This window comes from Oncorhynchus nerka, linkage group LG1, assembly GCF_034236695.1.
Source record: "Oncorhynchus nerka isolate Pitt River linkage group LG1, Oner_Uvic_2.0, whole genome shotgun sequence".
NCBI lineage: Eukaryota > Metazoa > Chordata > Actinopteri > Salmoniformes > Salmonidae > Oncorhynchus > Oncorhynchus nerka.
Genome location: NC_088396.1, coordinates 12715151 through 12735215, shown reverse-complemented (window position 1 = coordinate 12735215; position 20065 = coordinate 12715151). Strand labels below are relative to the sequence as shown.

Below are 20065 nucleotides of genomic sequence, written 5' to 3'. Positions count from 1 at the left end.
CTAGCTTTTAAGAGGTTTTAACAGGAGAAAACCAGCGTATATCCTCAAAGAGAATACCAATTAATCCAGACAAGTTTAATTTAACAACTATATAATCCACTGAGCTCCCGGTGCTTTGAGCCTCAAATCCATTAACGTCAGTGAGGCTTGCTGGCAATGTGACCTTTTAAATAAAGTGTTCACATCAAAGCCCAGAGGCCAAAGCTAAGCGGTATCCCACTTCCGGAATGCCGGACCATAAAAATGTGTATTTAGAAGGGATTAAAAAGGCCAATTCCACACAGCAGATTTGAGGAGGTAGAGTAGGAGAAAAGAGGAGGAAGAAGGGCTGAATTAGCGAATGGTGTGTTTGTGGGCCCTGGCAATATGGGGCTCCTAGAGGCAGCCTAATGACTGCGGTCCGGTGTCTGGCACAGGGGCCAAGTTTTTCCCTGACTCCTTTTAAGTTGCCTCCAAGCCACCGCGTTATGAGGAACATATGCCCAGCTATCATGCAATACTACAATTATCAAGGCTTTTCATTACACTCATTTCCATGAAACATATCCATGGACTTTTTATGTGCTTTTGTAAAGCATTTATCACTGTCATGCTCTTTACAGGGAAGGGGGGTGCTTTGATTGTTTGCTGGTCTCTCAGTGTTTATTTATTTGTATTTATTTTATTTAACCTTTATTTAACTAGGCAAGTCAGTTAAGAACAAATTCTTATTTACAATGACGGCCTACCCCGGCCAAACCCTCCCCTATCCCGGACGACGCTGGGCCAATTGTGCGCCGCCCTATGGGACTCCAGATCACCGCCGGTGGTGATACAGCCCGGGATCAAACCAGGGTCTGTAGTGATGCATCTAGCACTGCGATGCAGTGCATTAGACCGCTGCACCACTCGGGAGCCCATGTATACTGTACATAAGAGCAAACTGGTTAATGCTGTTCCAATGGTAGTTGTCTTGATCCATCCACAACAGATACAAATAGATTTGATGAGTCAAAGGAGAAAGGAATTAAATAAACTGTGTCAAACTATTTTGCCCTTGTTTAGGCAACGACCCCTTAAGCAAATCAGTTGTTGCCATTCTCATTGTCCGAGGTCATAGCCAAAGGGAGGATGCGCAAAACAGTTCCAAACACGGCAGCAAGCAATACTTTCAGTCATATCCAATTCCGTTATAAAAACCTAATCTTTGTGCATAAATCCGACCTGAATATGCCATGAGGATATGGTCAAATTTTGGCAAATTAAGACATTTGTCTGCACTGTATCGGACCAGACGGTAGATTTAAGCCTTATTTCTTTGTCCAATACCATTTGGGAGAGTAATGAACTCTTTATTCACACCTAACAGGTCCATTGAATATTTAATGTGCAATATGTTACAATCGAGGCCCATAGAGCATTAGATATTCAGCAGTCTACCCGATCTGATTAGCATGGCCATCTCCAAGAAGACTACTTACTAACATAATTTCAGGCTGTTTCAAGATGAGAGCTGACTTTACAAGCAAATGGATCTCTTCCTGGGAAAAGAAAAAGTATCACATTCATATTAGTAATTTCTCAGACATTCTAATCCAGAGTGATTTACAAGAGAAATTTGAGGTAAGTGCCTTGCTCAAGTGCACAGATATATATTTGAAGTCAGAAGTTTACATACACCTTAGCCAAATACATTTAAACTCAGTTTTTCACAATTCTTGACATTTAATCAGAGTAAAAATTCCCTGTCTTAGCTCAGTTAAGATCACCACCACAATGTTAGAATAATAGTAGAAGAATGCTTTAATTTCTAACATCACATTCCCAGTGGGTCAGAAGTTTACATACACTCAATATTATTTGGTAGCATTGCCTTTAAATTGTTTAACTTCCGTCAAACGTTTCGGGTAGCCTTCCACAAGCTTCCCACAATAAGTTGGGTGAATTTTGACCCATTCCTCCTGACAGAGCTGGAGTAACTGAGTCAGGTTTGTAGGCCTCCTTGCTCGCACACACCTTTTCAGTTCTGCCCACAAATGTTCAATTGGATTGAGGTCATGGCTTTGTGATGGACACTGCAATAACTTGTCTTTGTTGTCCTTAAGCCATTTTGCCACAACTTTGGATGTATACTTAGGGTCATTGTCCATTTGGAAGACCCATTTGCAACTAAGCTTTAACTTCCTGACTTCAATCCTCATGATGCCCTCTATTTTGTGAAGTGCATTAGTCCCTCCTGCAGCAAAGCACCCCCACAACATGATGCTGCCACCCCCGTGCTTCACGGTTGGGATGGTGTTCTTCGGCTTGCAAGCCTCCCCCTTTTTCCTCCAAACATAACGATGGTCATTATGGCCAAACAGTTATATTTTTGTTTCATCAGACCAGAGGACATTTCTCCAAAAAGTATGATTGTTGTCCCCATGTGCAGTTACAAGCCGTAGTCGGGAGTTTTTATGGCGGTTTTGGAGCAGTGGCTTCTTCCTTGCTGATATAGAACTCATTTTACTGTAGATATAGATACACTTGTACATGTTTCCTCCAGCATCTTCACAAGGTCCTTTGCTGTTCTGGGATTGATTTTCACTTTTTGCACCAAAGTACGTTCATCTCTAGGAGACAGATAGCGTGTCCTTCATGAGCGGTATGACGGCTGCATGGTCCCATTGTGTTGATACTTGCGTACTATTGTTTGTACAGATGAATGTGGTACCTTCAGGCGTTTGGAAATTGCTCCCAAGGATGAACCAGACTTGTGGAGGTCTACAATTCTTTTTAATGAGGTCTTGGCTGATTTCTTTTGATTTTCCCATGATGTCAAGCAAAGAGGCAATGAGTTTGAAGGTAGGCCTTGAAATACATCCACAGGTACACCTCCAATTGACTCAAATTATGTCAATTAGCCTATCAGAAGCGTCTAAAGCCATGATATCATTTTCAGGAATTTTCCAAGCTGTTTAAAGGCACAGTCAACTTAGTGTATGGGGCAAAAAAGTATTTAGTCAGCCACCAATTGTGCACGTTCTCCCACTTAAAAAGATGAGAGGCCTGTAATTTTCATCATAGGTATACTTCAACTATGACAGACAAAATGAGAGAAAAAATCCAGAAAATCACATTTGTAGGATTTTTAATGAATTTATTTACAAATTATGGTGTAAAATAACTATTTGGTCACCTACAAACAAGAAAGATTTCTGGCTCTCACAGACCTGTAACTTCTTCTTTAAGAAGCTCCTCTGTCCTCCACTCGTTACCTATATTAATGGCACCTGTTTGAACTTGTTATCAGTATGAAAGACACCTGTCCACAACCTCAAACAGTCACACTCCAAACTCCACTATGGCCAAGACCAAAGAGCTGTCAAAGGACACCAGAAACAAAATTGTAGACCTGCACCAGGCTGGGAAGACTGAATCTGCAATAGGTAAGCAGCTTGGTTTGAAGAAATCAACTGCGGGAGCAATTATTAGAAAATGGAAGACATACAAGACCACTGATAATCTCCCTCGATCTGGGGCTCCACGCAAGATCTCACCCCAGGGGGTCAAAATGATCACAAGAACGGTGAGCAAAAATCTCAGAACCTAGTGAATGACCTGCAGAGAGCTGGGACCAAAGTAACAAAGCCTACCATCAGTAACACACTACGCCGCTAGGGACTCAAATCCTGCAGTGCCAGACGTGTCCCCCTGCTTAAGCCAGTACATGTCCAGGCCCGTCTGAAGTTTGCTAGAGAGCATTTGGATGATCCAGAAGTTTGGGAGAATGTCATATGATCAGATGAAACCAAAATATAACTTTTTGGTAAAAACTCAACTCGTCGTGTTTGGAGGACAAAGATTGCTGAGTTGCATCCAAAGAACACCATACCTACTGTGAAGCATGGGGGTGGAAACATCATGCTTTGGGGCTGTTTTTCTGCAAAGGGACCAGGACGACTGATCCGTGTAAAGGAAAGAATGAATGGGGCCGTGTATCGTGAGATTGAGTGAAAAGATCCTTCCATCAGCAAGGGCATTGAAGATGAAATGTGGCTGGGTCTTTCAGCATGACAATGATCCCAAACACACCGCCCGGGCAACGAAGGAGTGGCTTCGTAAGAAGCATTTCAAGGTCCTGGAGTGGCCTAGCCAGTCTCCAGATCTCAACCCCATAGAAAATCTTTGGAGGGAGTTGAAAGTCCGTGTTGCCCAGCAACAGCCCCAAAACATCACTGCTCTAGAGGAGATCTGCATGGAGGAATGGGCCAAAATACCAGCAACAGTGTGTGAACCTTGTGAAGACTTACAGAAAATGTTTGACCTCTGTCATTGCCAACAAAGGGTATATAACAAATTATTGTTATTGACCAAATACTTATTTTCCACCATAATTTGCAAATAAATTCATAAAAAATCCTACAATGTGATTTTCGGGATTTCTTTCTTCTCTCATTTTGTTTGTCATAGTTGAAGTGTACCTATGATGACAATTACAAGCCTCTCTCATCTTTTTAAGTGGGAGAACTTGCACAATTGGTGGCTGACTAAATACTTTTTTGCCCCACTGTAAACTTCTGACCTACTGGAATTGTGATACAGTGAATTATAAGTGAAGTAATATGTCTAAACAATTGTTGGAAAAATTACTTGCCATGCACAAAGTAGATGTCCTAACCGACTTGCCAAAACTATAGTTTGTTAACAAGAAATGTGTGGAGTGGTTGAAAAATAAGTTTTAATGACTCTAACTTAAGTGTATGTAAACTTCTGACTTCAACTGTATTTTTCACCTAGTCAGCTCGGGGATACAAACCAGTGACCTTTCCGTCACTGACCCAACGCCCTTAACCATTGGGCTCCTTGCCAGTGACACAGTTTGTTATGCCACTTGAACATTTATTTACAAAGTCATAAAAGAAGGTTTAAAACCAAAGCCTTTTTGTTGCCACTCCTCTTTCATTCCAATGAATGGCTTAGCCTAACTGACTCTAAAACATTTAGCTAGGTTAGGCTAAATCATAAAAGGGCCAACTGAGCCAATTCTTGGTTTACAGATTGAGTCAATTTGATTTGGAATTCCTATGATAGGCAAATGAGGATGTAAATAGGCCTAAATGACCATCTAGCTGCTCCATCTCTAAAGACAGCAGAGTGACCGAATGACCACTAATGACTGCCTAAAACAAGGCTGAGGCTGCTCATCTGTCCTTCCCTGAATAATGGAGAAGAGTGGCTGACTTTTATTGCCCCAGCATGGGAAATGGAGAGAGACCTGCTTTTCTTTATTGGATAGCATCCAACTTTGTAAAGAGCTGGGAAAGGGTGAAGCCTTTTCCCGCCATTCACACCCTACTGCTCATCTACCGCAAGCAGTCCTGTGTGTGTTCGCCTCTGGTGGTGCCTGACTGGGCTGACGCACAGTGAAGGGCTCCATTTAAAACAACGCCTAGGCTTACTACATTGCTGTTCAAGGTAGTAAACGTAACATGGATAGAATCATAGTAACACGAGGGGGAAACTTCCGTACTGCTCTGTGATTCATTGCCGTGCAGTTTAAGATCCCAAGTCAACAAAAGTGTGTTCAGAGCAAGAGCCTGCAGTAATATTCCTCATACAGACCTGAACTGTGGTTTAGACTGTCATCTGGGGTGCTCACAGTGGAGGACAGTGATTGCATCCCAAATGGCACCCTATTCCCTATACACTGCACTTTGGGCCCTGTTCAAAAGTAGTCCACTATATAGGTAATAGTGTTCCATTTGAGACGCAATCTAAAGAGAAGGGGTGGGAGAGGGGTAACCTGGTGCTGAAGATAGGTAGCCAGTGTCTAGGCAAGCCAGACTCTGATCACTTTTGTTAACAGTATGTCGACTGTTATATAAAACAGAGGCAAGTCGCAGCCTGATCTAAAGATGAGCAAATTGACTCAAGATACTTAACTGCTGTACTGCTATACAGTACTTATTATGTTACTTACAACTGTCCCTTCCTATAGTAGGCGAGTCTAGACCAGACAACGTGAGTCAGAAATGTATTAGCACTGCTGAGTGACTTACAGTCAAACTCATTCCCAGTCGTAATGGAAAATCTAACAAATTTACATGGGAGAGCCAGAACAACACCAGCATCCTCATGGGGATGTCACACTGACAATAATAGTAGTGTCAAAGAGTATACCAGTTCAGAGTTCTCCAGGGTCATTCTGACTGCAATATTAAGGCCTTCCTGTGGGATAGGAGGTAGGCCTATCTATTCTAAAAAAGGTTAATTACCCTACCCTGTTCTCTAGTTCCACATCAGTTTAACAACATTTTCCATGTTGAAACAGAGACTGTGGTATGGGTTATTTATAGCCAATAAAGACTTTTTTATAAATACTGAAAACTTGGAGCCATGGTGCTTATACATGTGTGTTTGTGTATACCCCGAGAGCACCAAGAAAATGACTCACTTAAGAAAAATGGTCAGTGACAGTGACACCAGTTTATGACCATATATGTTCAAACTGCTTGCTCGCTACAAATGTTGGCTCAGATGATGAAATGTTTGTGAAGAGCGATGAAAGGCATGAGCCATATTTGTGTGCTTTCTACTCAACTCTGTGTGCATATTTCTATCTCAGAACTTCAGGTTACAAATTTAACTCATTACTACGTATCTGTGTTTGTATGCATTAGGAATCCCCATTAGCAGCTACTCTTCCTGCACAGTTTAAAAGGGGGTGTAAAAATTACAATGTTGACTTATTTTAACCCAGTATGAGTATTTTCAACACTATGAAGAGTCAATGAGCTCTAGTGTCGGGATTAAATCGGTATCACGCCCTGACCTTAATTATCTTTGTTTTTTTTGTTTTTCAATTTAAAGTTTTATTAAGTTTTCTTGTTTTTCAATCAACCAACAAAACACATTCCACATTCACAGATGTGACAGGCTTAAAAAAAAAAAAATAATAATAATAATAGTACATTTGAAAAATATATTTTTTTAAATACAATTAAAATGAATGAAAGTCAAATAAACATTTATTTTTCTTAATCTATTTATTTTCCTTGGTGCATATATATGTACATACGTACATACATACACACATATACATACATACATACACACGCACACGTACTCAAAAACTAAATTAAAATAAAAACACACAAAAAAACATATAACACTTGCAGCAGCCTATCAAGGTTCTTATCAGCTATTTCAAGCATTCGCTGAGACGATGGGCCAATAATGAGTTTTTAGGTTTTCAGTACCTTACACAACATGTATCTGCGCATTTCCATAGTCACCCCGTTAACTCTGTCTAGTTTGAAATATAGTTGAATAGTGGCGACCAGAGTCTATCAAACTTGGGCTGTCTCTTGTGGAGGTCATAAGTGAGCTTTTCAAGAGGAAGAAAGTCAACAATCTGGTCAATCCACATTTTAAATGTAGGAGGGGTATTAGAGGCCCACAATAGAAGAATACATTTCTTAGCAAAGTATGTAATAGTCATAAGCAAATTTTCTCTGTCAGGATCAAGAACAAAGTCCTGCTGGGCATTTAGAAGATAGATACACAGGGTCATATCAAACTGTACCTCTAGTATTTTCTGTGCAGCAGTATGTACAGACTGCCAGATTCTCTCTACAGCTCCAAAATACATGCATATAGGTTCCACTTTCAGAGGTACATCTTTTACAGTTAAGAGACATATCTGTTTTCATTCTATGGAGTCTCAAAGGAGTATAATAAAATTTGTACAAAAATTTGTAATTAGATTATTTCATTTTTACACTGGTAGAGGAGCAGTATACCCTGTCGCAAACCTCCGCCCATAACTCATCACTGATAGTCAGACCAAGGTACTTTTCCCAGATTATTTTCAAAGGAGTAAAGGAGGAGCTTCCTTTCTCAGAAAGGAGTCTATAGATGTAAGATATTTTGCCTTTAATGGATTGTGCTGTGACAAGAAGGGTTTCAACTTCATTCAACTGAGTTCTAAACCTCCTCTTGGAGGTAAATGAGGAAATTACATGTCTAATTTGAAGATATTTTTTTTTTAAATGGGATCTTGGCACATCGAATTCACTGCAGAGCTCTTGAAAGGATTTCAGTGTAGTGGTTTTCTGATGAAATAGGTCTGAAAAGGTCCTGATTCCTAGAGTATGCCAAAGATTAAAGTTGGCATCCCTCAGGGCTTTTGGCAAGTCTGGGTTGCCTACTATAGGCGAGTGAGAACATATTTGGGAGGAAATGCCCAGGTATTTCTTACAGTCCCTCCACGCTAGTAGGGTGCTGTAAATCACAAAGGTTTTGGCTATGTTGCCCACTTCACTAAAGTTATTAATGAATATAATTGAGCTTAAGGGCAATGGACCACAGGATTGGGCTTCTATCTGAATCCATGTTGACTCTTGTCTGTTTGTGATCCATGTTAGCATGTTGCGGATTTGGGCAGACCAGTAGTACAATTGAAGGGAGGGAAGTGCAAGACCACCCTTAGATTCAGGTTTCGATAGAGTGGAAAACTTGATCCTAGGTTTTTTATTGCCCCATATAAATTTGGTGATGCTTTGGTTAGTTGTTTTGAAGAAGGAAACTGGGAGATAGCATGGGAGCATCTGAAATAAGTAGTTCAGTCTAGGGAGGACGTTCATACGGATTACATTAATTCTTCCTACTAAGCTAATTGGGAGGGAGATCCAGGTTTGGAGATCGTTCTTGATTCGATCCAGGAGTGGAAGATAATTTTCCTTAAAAAGGCTATTCAGATCTGGTGTTATGAAGATCCCGAGGTATTGAAACCCCTGTGTTTTCCATTGGAAAGGACAAAGTGTCTTCATAGAGCTGATGAGTGTAATATTGAGAGGGCAGACAGTGGATTTGTTCAAATTGATCTTATAACCTGAAAACTTGCCATACTGAGCAATTGTGTCTAAAATGAGAGGGAGGGATGTCTTAGGGTTGGATGTAGAGCAAGACATCATCTGCGTAAAGCGAAATCTTGTGCTGCAGGCCGCCTGCAGAAACACCCATAATACTTCGATTGCTCCTTATCAGCTCTGCCAGAGGCTCCGCCCCCAACAAGTAGAGCAGCGGGGACAGCGAGCACCCTTGTCTTATGCCCCGTTCCAGAGGGAATCTGTCAGGGTTCAGTACATTGGTAGTCACCATGGCATTTGGATGAGAGTATAGTGATTTGATCCATTTAATAAAATTTGGGCCCATATTGAACTTTTCTAAAACTGAAAACAGAAAGCTCCACTCCATCCTGTCAAACGCCTTCTCGGCATCCAGTGAAGCCAGCAGGACAGGGGTCTTCTGTGCGTTTACTTGATCAATAATATCAAAAAGACGGCGAATGTTATCAGAAGAGTATCTGTCTCTAATAAATCCGGTTTGGTCCGCTTTTATTATTTTGGGAAGAAGAGTGTTTAGTCTTTTGGCGAGCAATTTGGTAATTATTTTATAGTCGAAATCCAACAAGCTTATGGGCCGGAAGGACGAGCAGGATAGGGGGTCCTTGTCCTTTTTCAGCAACACTGTAATGCGAGCTGTGTGCATTGAGTCTGGGAGAACTCCGTTTTTGCAAAAATCCTCCAGCATTGGCATGAAGATAGGGCTGAGCTGGGGCCAAAAAGCTTTGTAGAACTCTCTGTGGAATCCATCTGGGCCTGGGGACTTATTAGGTGGCATGGAGGTAATTGCCTCCAGGATCTCCTCAGGAGTGAAGGGGGAGTTGAGATCTTCTTGGTCGGTCTCTGATAGTTTAGGTAGCGAGATTCCCTCTAGGAAAGAGTGGAGTTCTGCCTCCGTGTGTTTTCTCTCAGAGGTATATAGTTTGCAGTAAAAATCATGAAAAGTTAAATTGATCTTTTTTGGGTCATATGTGACCTCGTCCTCTGCTGTTCGGATAGCCATGATTGTATGCTCTGACTGCTCCTTTATTAATTGGTAAGCAAAGCAATCTACTGGGCCTATTGCTATACTCATGGTATTTCTGTTTAGTAAAGAAAACCATTTTTTTTATCTCCCGAGTGTAGTCCTGGCTTTGGCTTTGGCTGCTTTAAGATGACTCCAGGAGGTGCTGTCTAGGGATTGTTTATGTATTTTTTCACAGCATTCCAGCTCCCTCTCAAGATCTAGCCTGTGTGCTTCCATTGCTTTTTTCTTAGAAGAAGCATATGCGATTAGATGACCTCTTAGTGTGGCTTTAGCAGCGTCCCACATTGTGGCCGGAGAAACAGGAGAATCTTTATTGTCTTGTGTGTAGTTGTCTATCCATGTAGTTACCAATGTATGGAACACGTCATTTGATAGCATGGAGGTGTTGAATTTCCAGCTCTTTGACCTCGGGATGTTTTTGCAGAGGTCAAAGCGGAGGTGGACAAAGGCGTGATCTGAAAGTGCTATGGGTCCGATTGTACAAGTGGCTGAATTTATGAAACTCTTTGGGATAAAAATGTAATCTATACGGGAGTAGGTGTTATGGACATTAGAGTAGTATGTATAGTCCATAGATGAGCTATTAGTCTCTCTCCAGATATCTATCAGTCCCATCTCTTTAGTAAGAGAGTTCAACATCTTTGCAGATCTAGGATTTGTGGTGGGGACTTGAGATGATTTGTCTAGGGTTGGGTTAAGGGTACAATTAAAATCTCCGGCCACCACGCCAAAGGAGACACAATGCTCATTGAACAGGGTTATAATTTTTTACATGAAGGCAGGAGTATCTGTGTTAGGGGCGTATATGTTTAATATAGTAATTGGTTGACCATATAGTGACCCAGTTATCAAAATAAATCTCCCCTCCGGATCAGATATGTTTTTGTCAATTATGAATGGAACATTTTTATGGATAAGTATGGCTGTGCCTCTACTGTTTGATTTGAAAGATGAGAAATACACCTGTCCCACCCAAGCTCTGCGGAGTTTGGCATGTTCAGCATCACAGAGGTGTGTCTCTTGTAATAGCGCGATGTCTGCTTTTTCCTTTTTTAGAGCACATAGTATTTTCTTTCGTTTTATTGCATGCCCTAGACCATGGCAGTTCCATATCAATAGATTTAAGGTACTAGTCATCGTCATCGAGCAGTAATCGAACTTTAGTGCAAGTCATCGCTGGGTAAAAGTGGATAGTAGTTACAGCTGCGTTCACATAAAAGGAAAATAAATGGTGTACATAAAATAATCATCTCTGAACACCCCAGCCGAGTTCCCAAACAACTCGACACATCCCGTTGGATCTATTACCCCCCAGTCTCAATTCTGTGTTCCGAATAAAACAAAAACCGGGAACAGTTAGCAACGCACAACGTCTCCCTCTCCCCACCAAATAAATGCCTCATCCTCTCCACCCCGCATTGAGTAAATGACACAGTTGCCCTCGTCCAGACCACAGTAAAAGAGGGGAGAAAAATAAAATCAATAGCCCAGCCTACATATACCTCCCCCAAGGGACATAGGGAACCCCAAGTAATAATAGCAACAAAAAGACAGGGAAATAAAAGTAGTCTGAAACATTAGTAGGCCTAGGTTAGGCTATACAGCCCATCCCTCTCAGTAAAAGGAAAATAAATATAAATTGGACGGCTATAATGACATTTAGGGGGTGGGTCTCTGGATATCGGCTATATGTCATCTTACCTCCTTTAGTAATGGCATTAATCGCATTTAGTCATTGGTCTGTTTCTCATTGGCCAGGATTGTCTTTCAAAAAACGTTTTGCCTCTTCGGGAGTTTTGAAGTGTCGCAAGGCTCCTTGGTGGAGAATCCTGAGCTCGTTTGGGTATTTGAATCCCCTGACGATGCCTCGGTCAATGGAGTATTTCTTCACTTCGTCAAATTCTCGGCGCTTTCGGCGTATTCCAGCTGACAGGTCCTGGTGTAAAGCGAGTTTGGCGTTTCCCACTGTGATGGTGTTGTTTTTCGCCGCCTGTAGGACTCGTTCCTTGTCGGTGAATCTCAGGAAACGTATGGTGATTGGGCGCGGTGGTTGTCTGGCTGCTGGTGGGGGCCTCAGTGCTCGGTGAGCTCTCTCGAGTTCTATGGGCCTGTCGGTGGACATGTGGAGCCACTCGGGAAGTTTGTCTTGTAGGTAGCGGATCAGTGGCATGTTTCCCTCTTCTTTTTCGCCCAGATTGAATAGAACACAATTATTCCTTCGCCCCCTGTTTTCCAGGTCCTCTGTTTTCTCTTCCAGATGCTCGATTTTCTTTTTAGCATATGCTATTGTTTCCATGGCATCTGTCAATAAGTTTTCCATGGATAGGATTCGCCCCTCTGCCTCGTCCAGGCGCCCCGCGTTTATGGTTATCTTGTTGTTGATGTCAGGCAAAGCGTTTTCCAGGATTGTCACCTTGCCCCGTATCGCACTGAGCTGAGAGTTAATGGCATCTAATTTAGTGTTTAGTTCTGTACGTTGGGATCTCAACTCAGAAAGGATGTCTTCGACAGAGTGCGAGGTTGGCATTCGTTGTGCCTCGGGGGGGAGTGGGTTCTCTTGCTCCTGGCTAATGGCGCTAGTTTTTTCTGAAGCTAGCTTCTTCTTGGAGGCTTTTTCCGTCGCTAATACTCGAGTCCGGGTAAAAATGTCACCTGTAGTGTCGCCTTTTGTAGCCGCCATTAATTTTTCTTACTAAAGCTAAATGAGTTTGAACTTGGAGTGCAGGTAAGATTAGGAATTGGAAACTACTTGTGCGGAGCTCTTAGTTCATGCGGCCATCTCGTTCAAGGATCACGTGATCCCCCCATCTTTGTTTTTTAAATTATTTTGGTTAGGTCAGGGTGTGACGAGGGTGGTATGTGTGTTTTTGTCTTGTCTAGGGTATTTTGTAATTCTATGGGGTTACGGCATTGTCTAGGTAAATGTAGGTCTATGGTGGCCTGAATTGGTTCCCAATCAGAGACAGCTGATTGGGGGTCCTATTTAGGTTGGCATTTTCCATTTTGGTTTTGTGGGTTATTGTCTATGTGTAGTTGCATGTCAGCACTCGTGTTATAGCGGCACGTTTGTTTAGTGTTCTTCGTTTAAATAAAGAAGAATGTATTCATATCACGCTGCGCCTTGGTCTCCTCGTTATGGCGAACGTGACAATCGGAGTGTAAAATTATGCAGTCATTGCAGTGTAAATTCAACTCAATTCAGAGGAATTTTAACACCATTTGGAGTCAAATTAACTCTGAAAATGTGACACTACCTGTAGAGTAACTTTAACACAATGTAGACTGAGACCAAATGTTATCTGAAACAGTGTTGAATTCAACTCTATAGGAGTTAAATTAACACTTTTATTTTTACTGTGTGGGATCCAGCAGAATTAAGGTAAGGCAGGTATACAACTTTAAAAACATTACAATACATTCACAACAGATTTCACAACACGTTAATAAGTGCGTGCCCTCAGGCCCCTACTCTAGAACCACATATCTACAACACAAATGTACGTGTGTGTATAGTGCATATGTTATTGTGTGTGTGTGTGTATGTGCCTATGCTTGCGTTGCTTCACAGTCCCCGCTGTTCCATAAGGAGTATTTGTATCTGTTTTTTAAATCTAATTGTACAGTAAGCCTATTATGATAAACCCTTTGTATATCGCCAGCGAACTTCCATTTACATCCATTGTCATTCTGTATAAAAAAGTAGGACTAAACAATTAATAGATGACCATAAAAACATATAAATAATGGAGACAATTTGCGGCAGGTTTGTGTGTGAAGTAAGGCAGTCTGAGGGTAACATGTTGTTGCACAATGGTCAAAGTGACCTTGCAGCAGTCAGCCATACTCCACATACCTGGCTCCTTCTTGCTCCCCTTCCCTCCGTCTCTGTTCTTCTTCAGCACTGCCTTGAACATGATCCGATTCTTGGAATCCTCTCACTCTCCCCCTGCAAAAACACAACCATTTCAAGAGCAGGACAGGCAGAGAGTGAGTGCGCGAGTCAACAGAATATTTACAGGCTGACGATAACGCAACCCGCATTTCATACCCTCCTCTCCTGACACTCCGCTGGGAGTTTTCCCACAGCGTTCCCAAGCCGGCAGGTCATCTCTAGAGGGCCGGCCAGGGAAAGAATGCTCTAATATTTAAACAGAACGGACAAGGTCTGCTCTCTTGCTATGCAGGAAAACAATCTGTCAGATTCTCCACATTCCACATCTAATTGATGCTACGTGGCTGAACTTGGGCCTTCACACTCACTTTTCACAATATTTCTAAAGCTTGGATATTTGCTGACTCTTTAGAATCTTGAGTTAAGAGGCACATATGCTGGTAACTTGAATTAGACCTAATTTAGCTAGGTAAAAAGGCCTTGGTGAGTTGCATTTTTGTTATGCTATACAAACATCTATTACTGGGTAACTAACAGGAATGTTAGCCTACTGTTCTGGTTGGCCATTTTCTGGTTGGCCTTTTTCTCACCTGATACACAGTGCACTGCAGCCCAAATTAGAGCCCAAACTATTAGCAACCATGATTATTGTCAACACAGAAATTGCTTTCCTTCACTCTTCACTTCCTAATAGCTGAATACATGGTGCTGAATTTGGCACTCTACTTATAGAACCAGCTCATTATTCACCATGGAGACAGGGAACGGAGGCCCTGCCAATTAAGGGTGTCTTTTCGCACATGGGACACAGGCTACAAGGACCCAGAATGTGGGCCCTTAGTTAACTAGTTTGGAGTTTGTAAGCTCCACTAAGATCTCCACTGGCTCCTGGAGCTTTGGAGGAAAAAACTATTGTTTTTCATTAGCATGGAGAGGTCTACCAAGAAGCTTTGATCCAAGCCCTCTGGTGTGTGCACTGGCCCTCTTTTGACTGATTGATGGGGTGGATGAGTATCTCGTTTTTTTATTAGGATCCCCATTAGCTGTTACTGAAGCTACAGCTAGGCCTACTCTTCCTCGGGTCCTTCACAACAGACATAATAAATCATCCTTTTCATTCAATATTTTTTCCCAGGGCACAATGGGACTGCATTGTCTATCTGAAATCATATTGGGTAGGCATAAACTGGGATTTGCTTAAATCTGTCTAGACGAACAAAATGGACAGGGCCAGAACACCAATACCAGAGACAAAGGATTGGTGATGCCAAGGGGAGCGCACACTCGCCTTCAAACACACATTCATGACTCTTGGTTACTAATAAAGGTCCATCACTCACAAGCTAGACCCCACCCAGAGTAATGCACAGGAAGGTCAGTGCTAACCACATCCTGTTTGGAGACAATCGTACCACCCCCATCCAACTCACACCCAGCACCATAAACAACTTGAGAAGCACATGGGCTCTTGAAATGAAAGTGACAGCTGTAATCTACTGTGTCCCAAATGGCACCCTATACCATGTGGGCCCTGGTCAATAGAAGTGCACTAAATAGGGAATAGGGTGACAATTGGGACAAAACCCTAGTCTCCACCTCCCAGTCTGGCAAAACAGCTTATGCCATGTTACAAGACAGGCCATTAGAAAATATCTCCTGCTGTGATTACATTAGGGACATTTCATTCACCTGCCCAGAGCTAAACCTGTTCACAGTGGATCTGAAAATAATGTAGCGGGCCTAAATATATCTGTACCGTATTAAAAAACACTTTCTCTAAAGTTCTATTCCAGTTAGGACTCTAGAGCTCTAGTTCTAGAACTCTATTCAAGTTCAGTAATGTGTTTAGGCATATACACTGAGTATACAAAACATTAAGAACACCTGCTCTTTCCATGACACCTGCTCTTTCCAGGTGAAAGCTACACTTTTAGAAAAAAAGAGTTCCAAAGGGTTTCTTCAGCTGTCCCCAGAGGAGAACTCTTTTTGAATCCAGGTAGAATCCTTTTGGGTTCTATGTAAAACCCTCTGTAGAAAGGGTTCTACATGGAACCCAAAAGGGTTCTAGCTGAAACCAAAAAGGGTTCTTCAAGGGTTCTCCAATGGGGACATCCGAAGAGTGTATGATCCCTTATTGATGTCACTTGTTAAATCCACTGCAATCAGTATAGATTTTTTAAATTGTAACCTTCATTTAACTAGGCAAGTCAGTTAAGAACAAATTCGTATTTACAATGACGGCCTACAACGGCCAAACCCAGATCACGCTGGGACTCCCAATCACGGCCGGTTGTGATACAGCCTAGATTTGAACCAGGGTGTCTGTTAGAGGTGGACCGATTATGATTTTTCAACACCGATACCGATTATTGGAGGACCCAAAAAAAAGCTGATACCGATTAATCGGACGATTTTTATATATATATTTGTAATGATGACAATTACAACAATACTGAATGAACACTTTTATTTTAACTTAATATAAGACATAAATAATCTATTTAGCCTCAAATAAATAATGAAATGTGTTCAATTTGGTTTAAATAATGCAAAAACAAAGTGTTGGAGGAGAAAGTAAAAGTGCAATATGTGCCATGTAAAAAAGCTAACATTTAAGTTCCTTACTCAGAACATGAGAACATATGAAAGCTGGTGGTTCCTTTAAACATGAGTCTTCAATATTCCCAGTTAAGAAGTTTTAGGTTGTAGTTATTATAGGTATTAAAGGACTATTTCTCTCTATACCATTTGTATTTCATTAACCTTTAACTATTGGATGTTCTTATAGGCACCATAGTATTGCCAGGCAAATCTTGGGAGTTGAGAGGCTTGAAGTCATAAGCAGAGCAGTGCTTCAAGCATTATGAAGAGCTGCTGGCAAACGCAGGAAAGTGCTGTTTGAATGAATGCTTACGAGCCTGCTGCTGCCTACCACCGCTCAGTCAAATCATATATCAAATCATAGACATAATTATAATATAATAAAACACACAGAAATACGAGCCGCAGGTCATTAATATGGTCAAATGCGGAAACTATAATTTCGAAAACAAAACGTTTATTCTTTCAGTGAAATACGGAACCGTTCCGTATTTTATCGAACGGGTGGCATCCCTAAGTCTAAATATTGCTGTTACATTGCAAAACTTTCAATGTTATGTCATAATTATGTAAAATTCTGGCAAATTAATTACGATCTTTGTTAGGAAGAAATGGTCTTCACACAGTTCGGAACGAGCCAGGCGGCCCAAACTGCTGCATGTACCCTGACTCTGCTTGCACAGAACGCAAGAGAAGTGACACGATTTCCCTAGTTAATATTGCCTGCTAACATGAATTTATTTTAATGAAATATGCAATTTAAAAAATATATACTTGAGTATTGATTTTAAGAAAGGCATGGTTAGGTACACTGGTGCAACGACAGCGATTTTTTTCACGCAAATGCGTTTAGTTAAATCTTCACCGTTTGGCGAAGTAGACTGATTCGATGATAAATTAACAGGCACCGCATTGATTATTTTCAATGCAGGACAAGCTAGATAAATTAGTAATATCATCAACCATGTGTAGTTAACTAGTGATTATGTTAAGATTGATTTGTTTTTATAAGATAAGTTTAATGCTAGCTAACAACTTACCTTGGCTCCTTGCTGCACTCACGTAACAGGTGGTAAGCCTGCCATGCAGTCTCCTCGTGGAGTGCAATGTAATTGGCCATAATCGGCATCCAAAAATGCCAATTACCGATTGTTATCAAAACTTGAAATCGGCCCTAATTAACCTCTTAAGTCGACCCTCTACTTTTTTGAACATTCTGTTAAAAATCGCGCAACATTTCAGCGCCCTGCTACTCATGCCAGGAATATAGTTTATGCATTTGCTTAGTCTGTGTGGATAGAAAACACTCAGACGTTTAAAAAACTGGTTAAATCACTGCTGTGGCTTTACCAGAACGGCATTTACATCGAAAAGCACAGGAAAAACTGATCACTGAAAATGGGAAAATATATCCATGCGCTACTTGAACCCATTGATAAACGTGAACCACAATTAATTGACTGAGGTTGCAGTACCTACAGCTTCCACACGGTGTCTAGAGTCTTGTCATTTCCCTTCGAGTTTTTTCTTGGTCAAACACATACAGGACACCGTATCTCCTCCGGTCTAGGACCGGATATTTTCGTTGAGTTTCTAGCCGGACATTTTTCCAGACGGACAGCTAATGATCTTTACATCGCCTCCTGATGAATTTTATCGCTATTAACGTTTACTAATACCTAAAATTGCATTACAAACGTATTTCGAAGTGTTTTGTGAAAGTTTATCGTCGACTTTTTGAATTTTAAAAAATGACGTTACGTTTTGAAACGATGTTTTTTCGTTTATCACACAGTCTACATATAACGATATCTAGGCTTTATATGGACCGATTTAATCGAAATAAAGACCCAAATAGTGTTTATGGGACATCTAGGAGTGCCAACAAAGAAGATGGTGAAAGGTAATGAATGTTTTCTATTTTATTTTGCGGTTTGTGTAACGCCGAAATGCTAATTATTTTGTTTACGTCCCCTGTGGGTCTTTTGGGGTGTTGCATGCTATCAGATAATAGCTTCTCATGCTTTCGCCGAAAAGCATTTTAAAAATCTGACTTGTTGCCTGGATTCACAACGAGTGTAGCTTTAATTCGATACCCTGCATGTGTATTTTAATGAACTTTTGAGTTTTAACTAATACTATTAGCATTTAGCGTAGCGCATTTGCATTTCCAGAGCTCTAGTTGGGACGCAAGCGTCCCGAGTAGAAGCAACAGGTTAATCAGCCATGTCGATTAATCAGTCAACCTCTAGTGTCTGTAGTGACACCTCAAGCACCTAGACCACTGAGCCACTCGGGAGCCCCCGAGATGAAGGGGAGGAGACAGGTAAAAGAAGGATTTTTAAACTTTGAGACAATTGAGACATGGACTGTGTATATGTATTATTCAGAGGGTGAATGGGCAAGACAAAATATTTAAGTGCCTTTGAACGGAGTATGGTAGTAGGTACCAGGTGCACCGGTTTGTGTCAAGAACTGTAACGCTGCCGGGGTTTTCACGCTCAAAAGTTTCCGTGTGTATCAAGAACGGTCCACCACCCAAAGGACATCCAGCCAATTTGACAAACTGTGGGAAGCATTGGAGTCAACATGAGCCAGCATCACTGTGGAATGCTTTCGATACCTTCTGGAGTCCATACTTTGACAAATTGAAGCTGTTCTGAGGGCAAAAGGAGGGGGGGTGCATCTCAATATTAGGAAGGTGTTCTTAATGTGTGGTATACTCAGTGTATGTGAACAAAGACAAAGCCTGCATCTACTAAAGATGTTTCTTCATCAAACATCAGAAGTCTAATCTTGAAACCTAGATAGTGGCACATAGGAGAGCCTCAGTGAACTGTCAACTGTCAACACATTGAGGACGTTGACATATACACTAATAATTCAATATTGAACTGATTATGGCAGAAGGCCAAGTAACAAAATTTAACATGGTCACTGTGGTAGAACGTCCCATCGTAGCCTGATTTCAGATGTGTCCATGAAAATAGGCTTATTAGGGAAATCGTTCTTCTTGCAAAGAATGTAAACGTTTTAACTGAACTATCATATTAACCTGACTATCCACAATAATCGCATTTGTGCATGTTTTAAAAAATATATATATTTCACCTTTATTTAACCAGGTAGGCTAGTTGAGAACAAGTTCTCATTTGCAACTGCGACCTGGCCAAGATAAAGCGTAGCAATTCGACACATACAACAACACAGAGTTCCACATGGAATAAACAAAACATACAGTCAATAATACAGTGAAACAAAATAAAACAAAAAGTCTGATGGGCTGTTTACAGATAGGCTAAGTACAGGTGCAGTGATCTGTAAAATACTCTGACAGCTGGTGCTTAAAGCTAGTGAGGGAGATGTGAGTCTCCAGCTTCAGAGATTTTTGCAATTCGTTCCAGTCATGGGCAGCAGAGAACTGGAAGGAAAGACGACCAAAGGAGGAATTGGCTTTGGGGGTGACCAGTGATATATACCTGCTGGAGCGCGTGCTATGAGTGGGTGCTGCTATGGTGACCAGTGAGCTGAGATAAGGCGTGTAAGTGCCGACAACTGTGCTTTGACGACTTAATCCATAATTCACAAAGACAGATAGATAGTCAGAGAGAGAGAATGGGAAACATTCCACTCAGTCCTATGGTAGGTCCTCTGCAATGTTCAGCAATTGTTAACTTG

At 41.3% G+C, this 20065-nt stretch overlaps 1 protein-coding gene across 2 annotated transcripts in view; it reads right to left on the bottom strand.

The window, feature by feature from the left end:
* Positions 1 to 20065, bottom strand: part of LOC115142026 (protein TANC1) — a 192194-nt gene that overhangs the window by 145367 nt on the left and 26762 nt on the right. For both annotated transcript variants that reach the window (XM_065005125.1, XM_029681649.2), the window contains exon 2: positions 13748 to 13840. In XM_065005125.1, the coding sequence (XP_064861197.1) occupies positions 13748 to 13808 (61 nt within the window). In that variant the 5' untranslated portion in view covers positions 13809 to 13840. The remainder of the gene's footprint in view (positions 1 to 13747; positions 13841 to 20065) is intronic.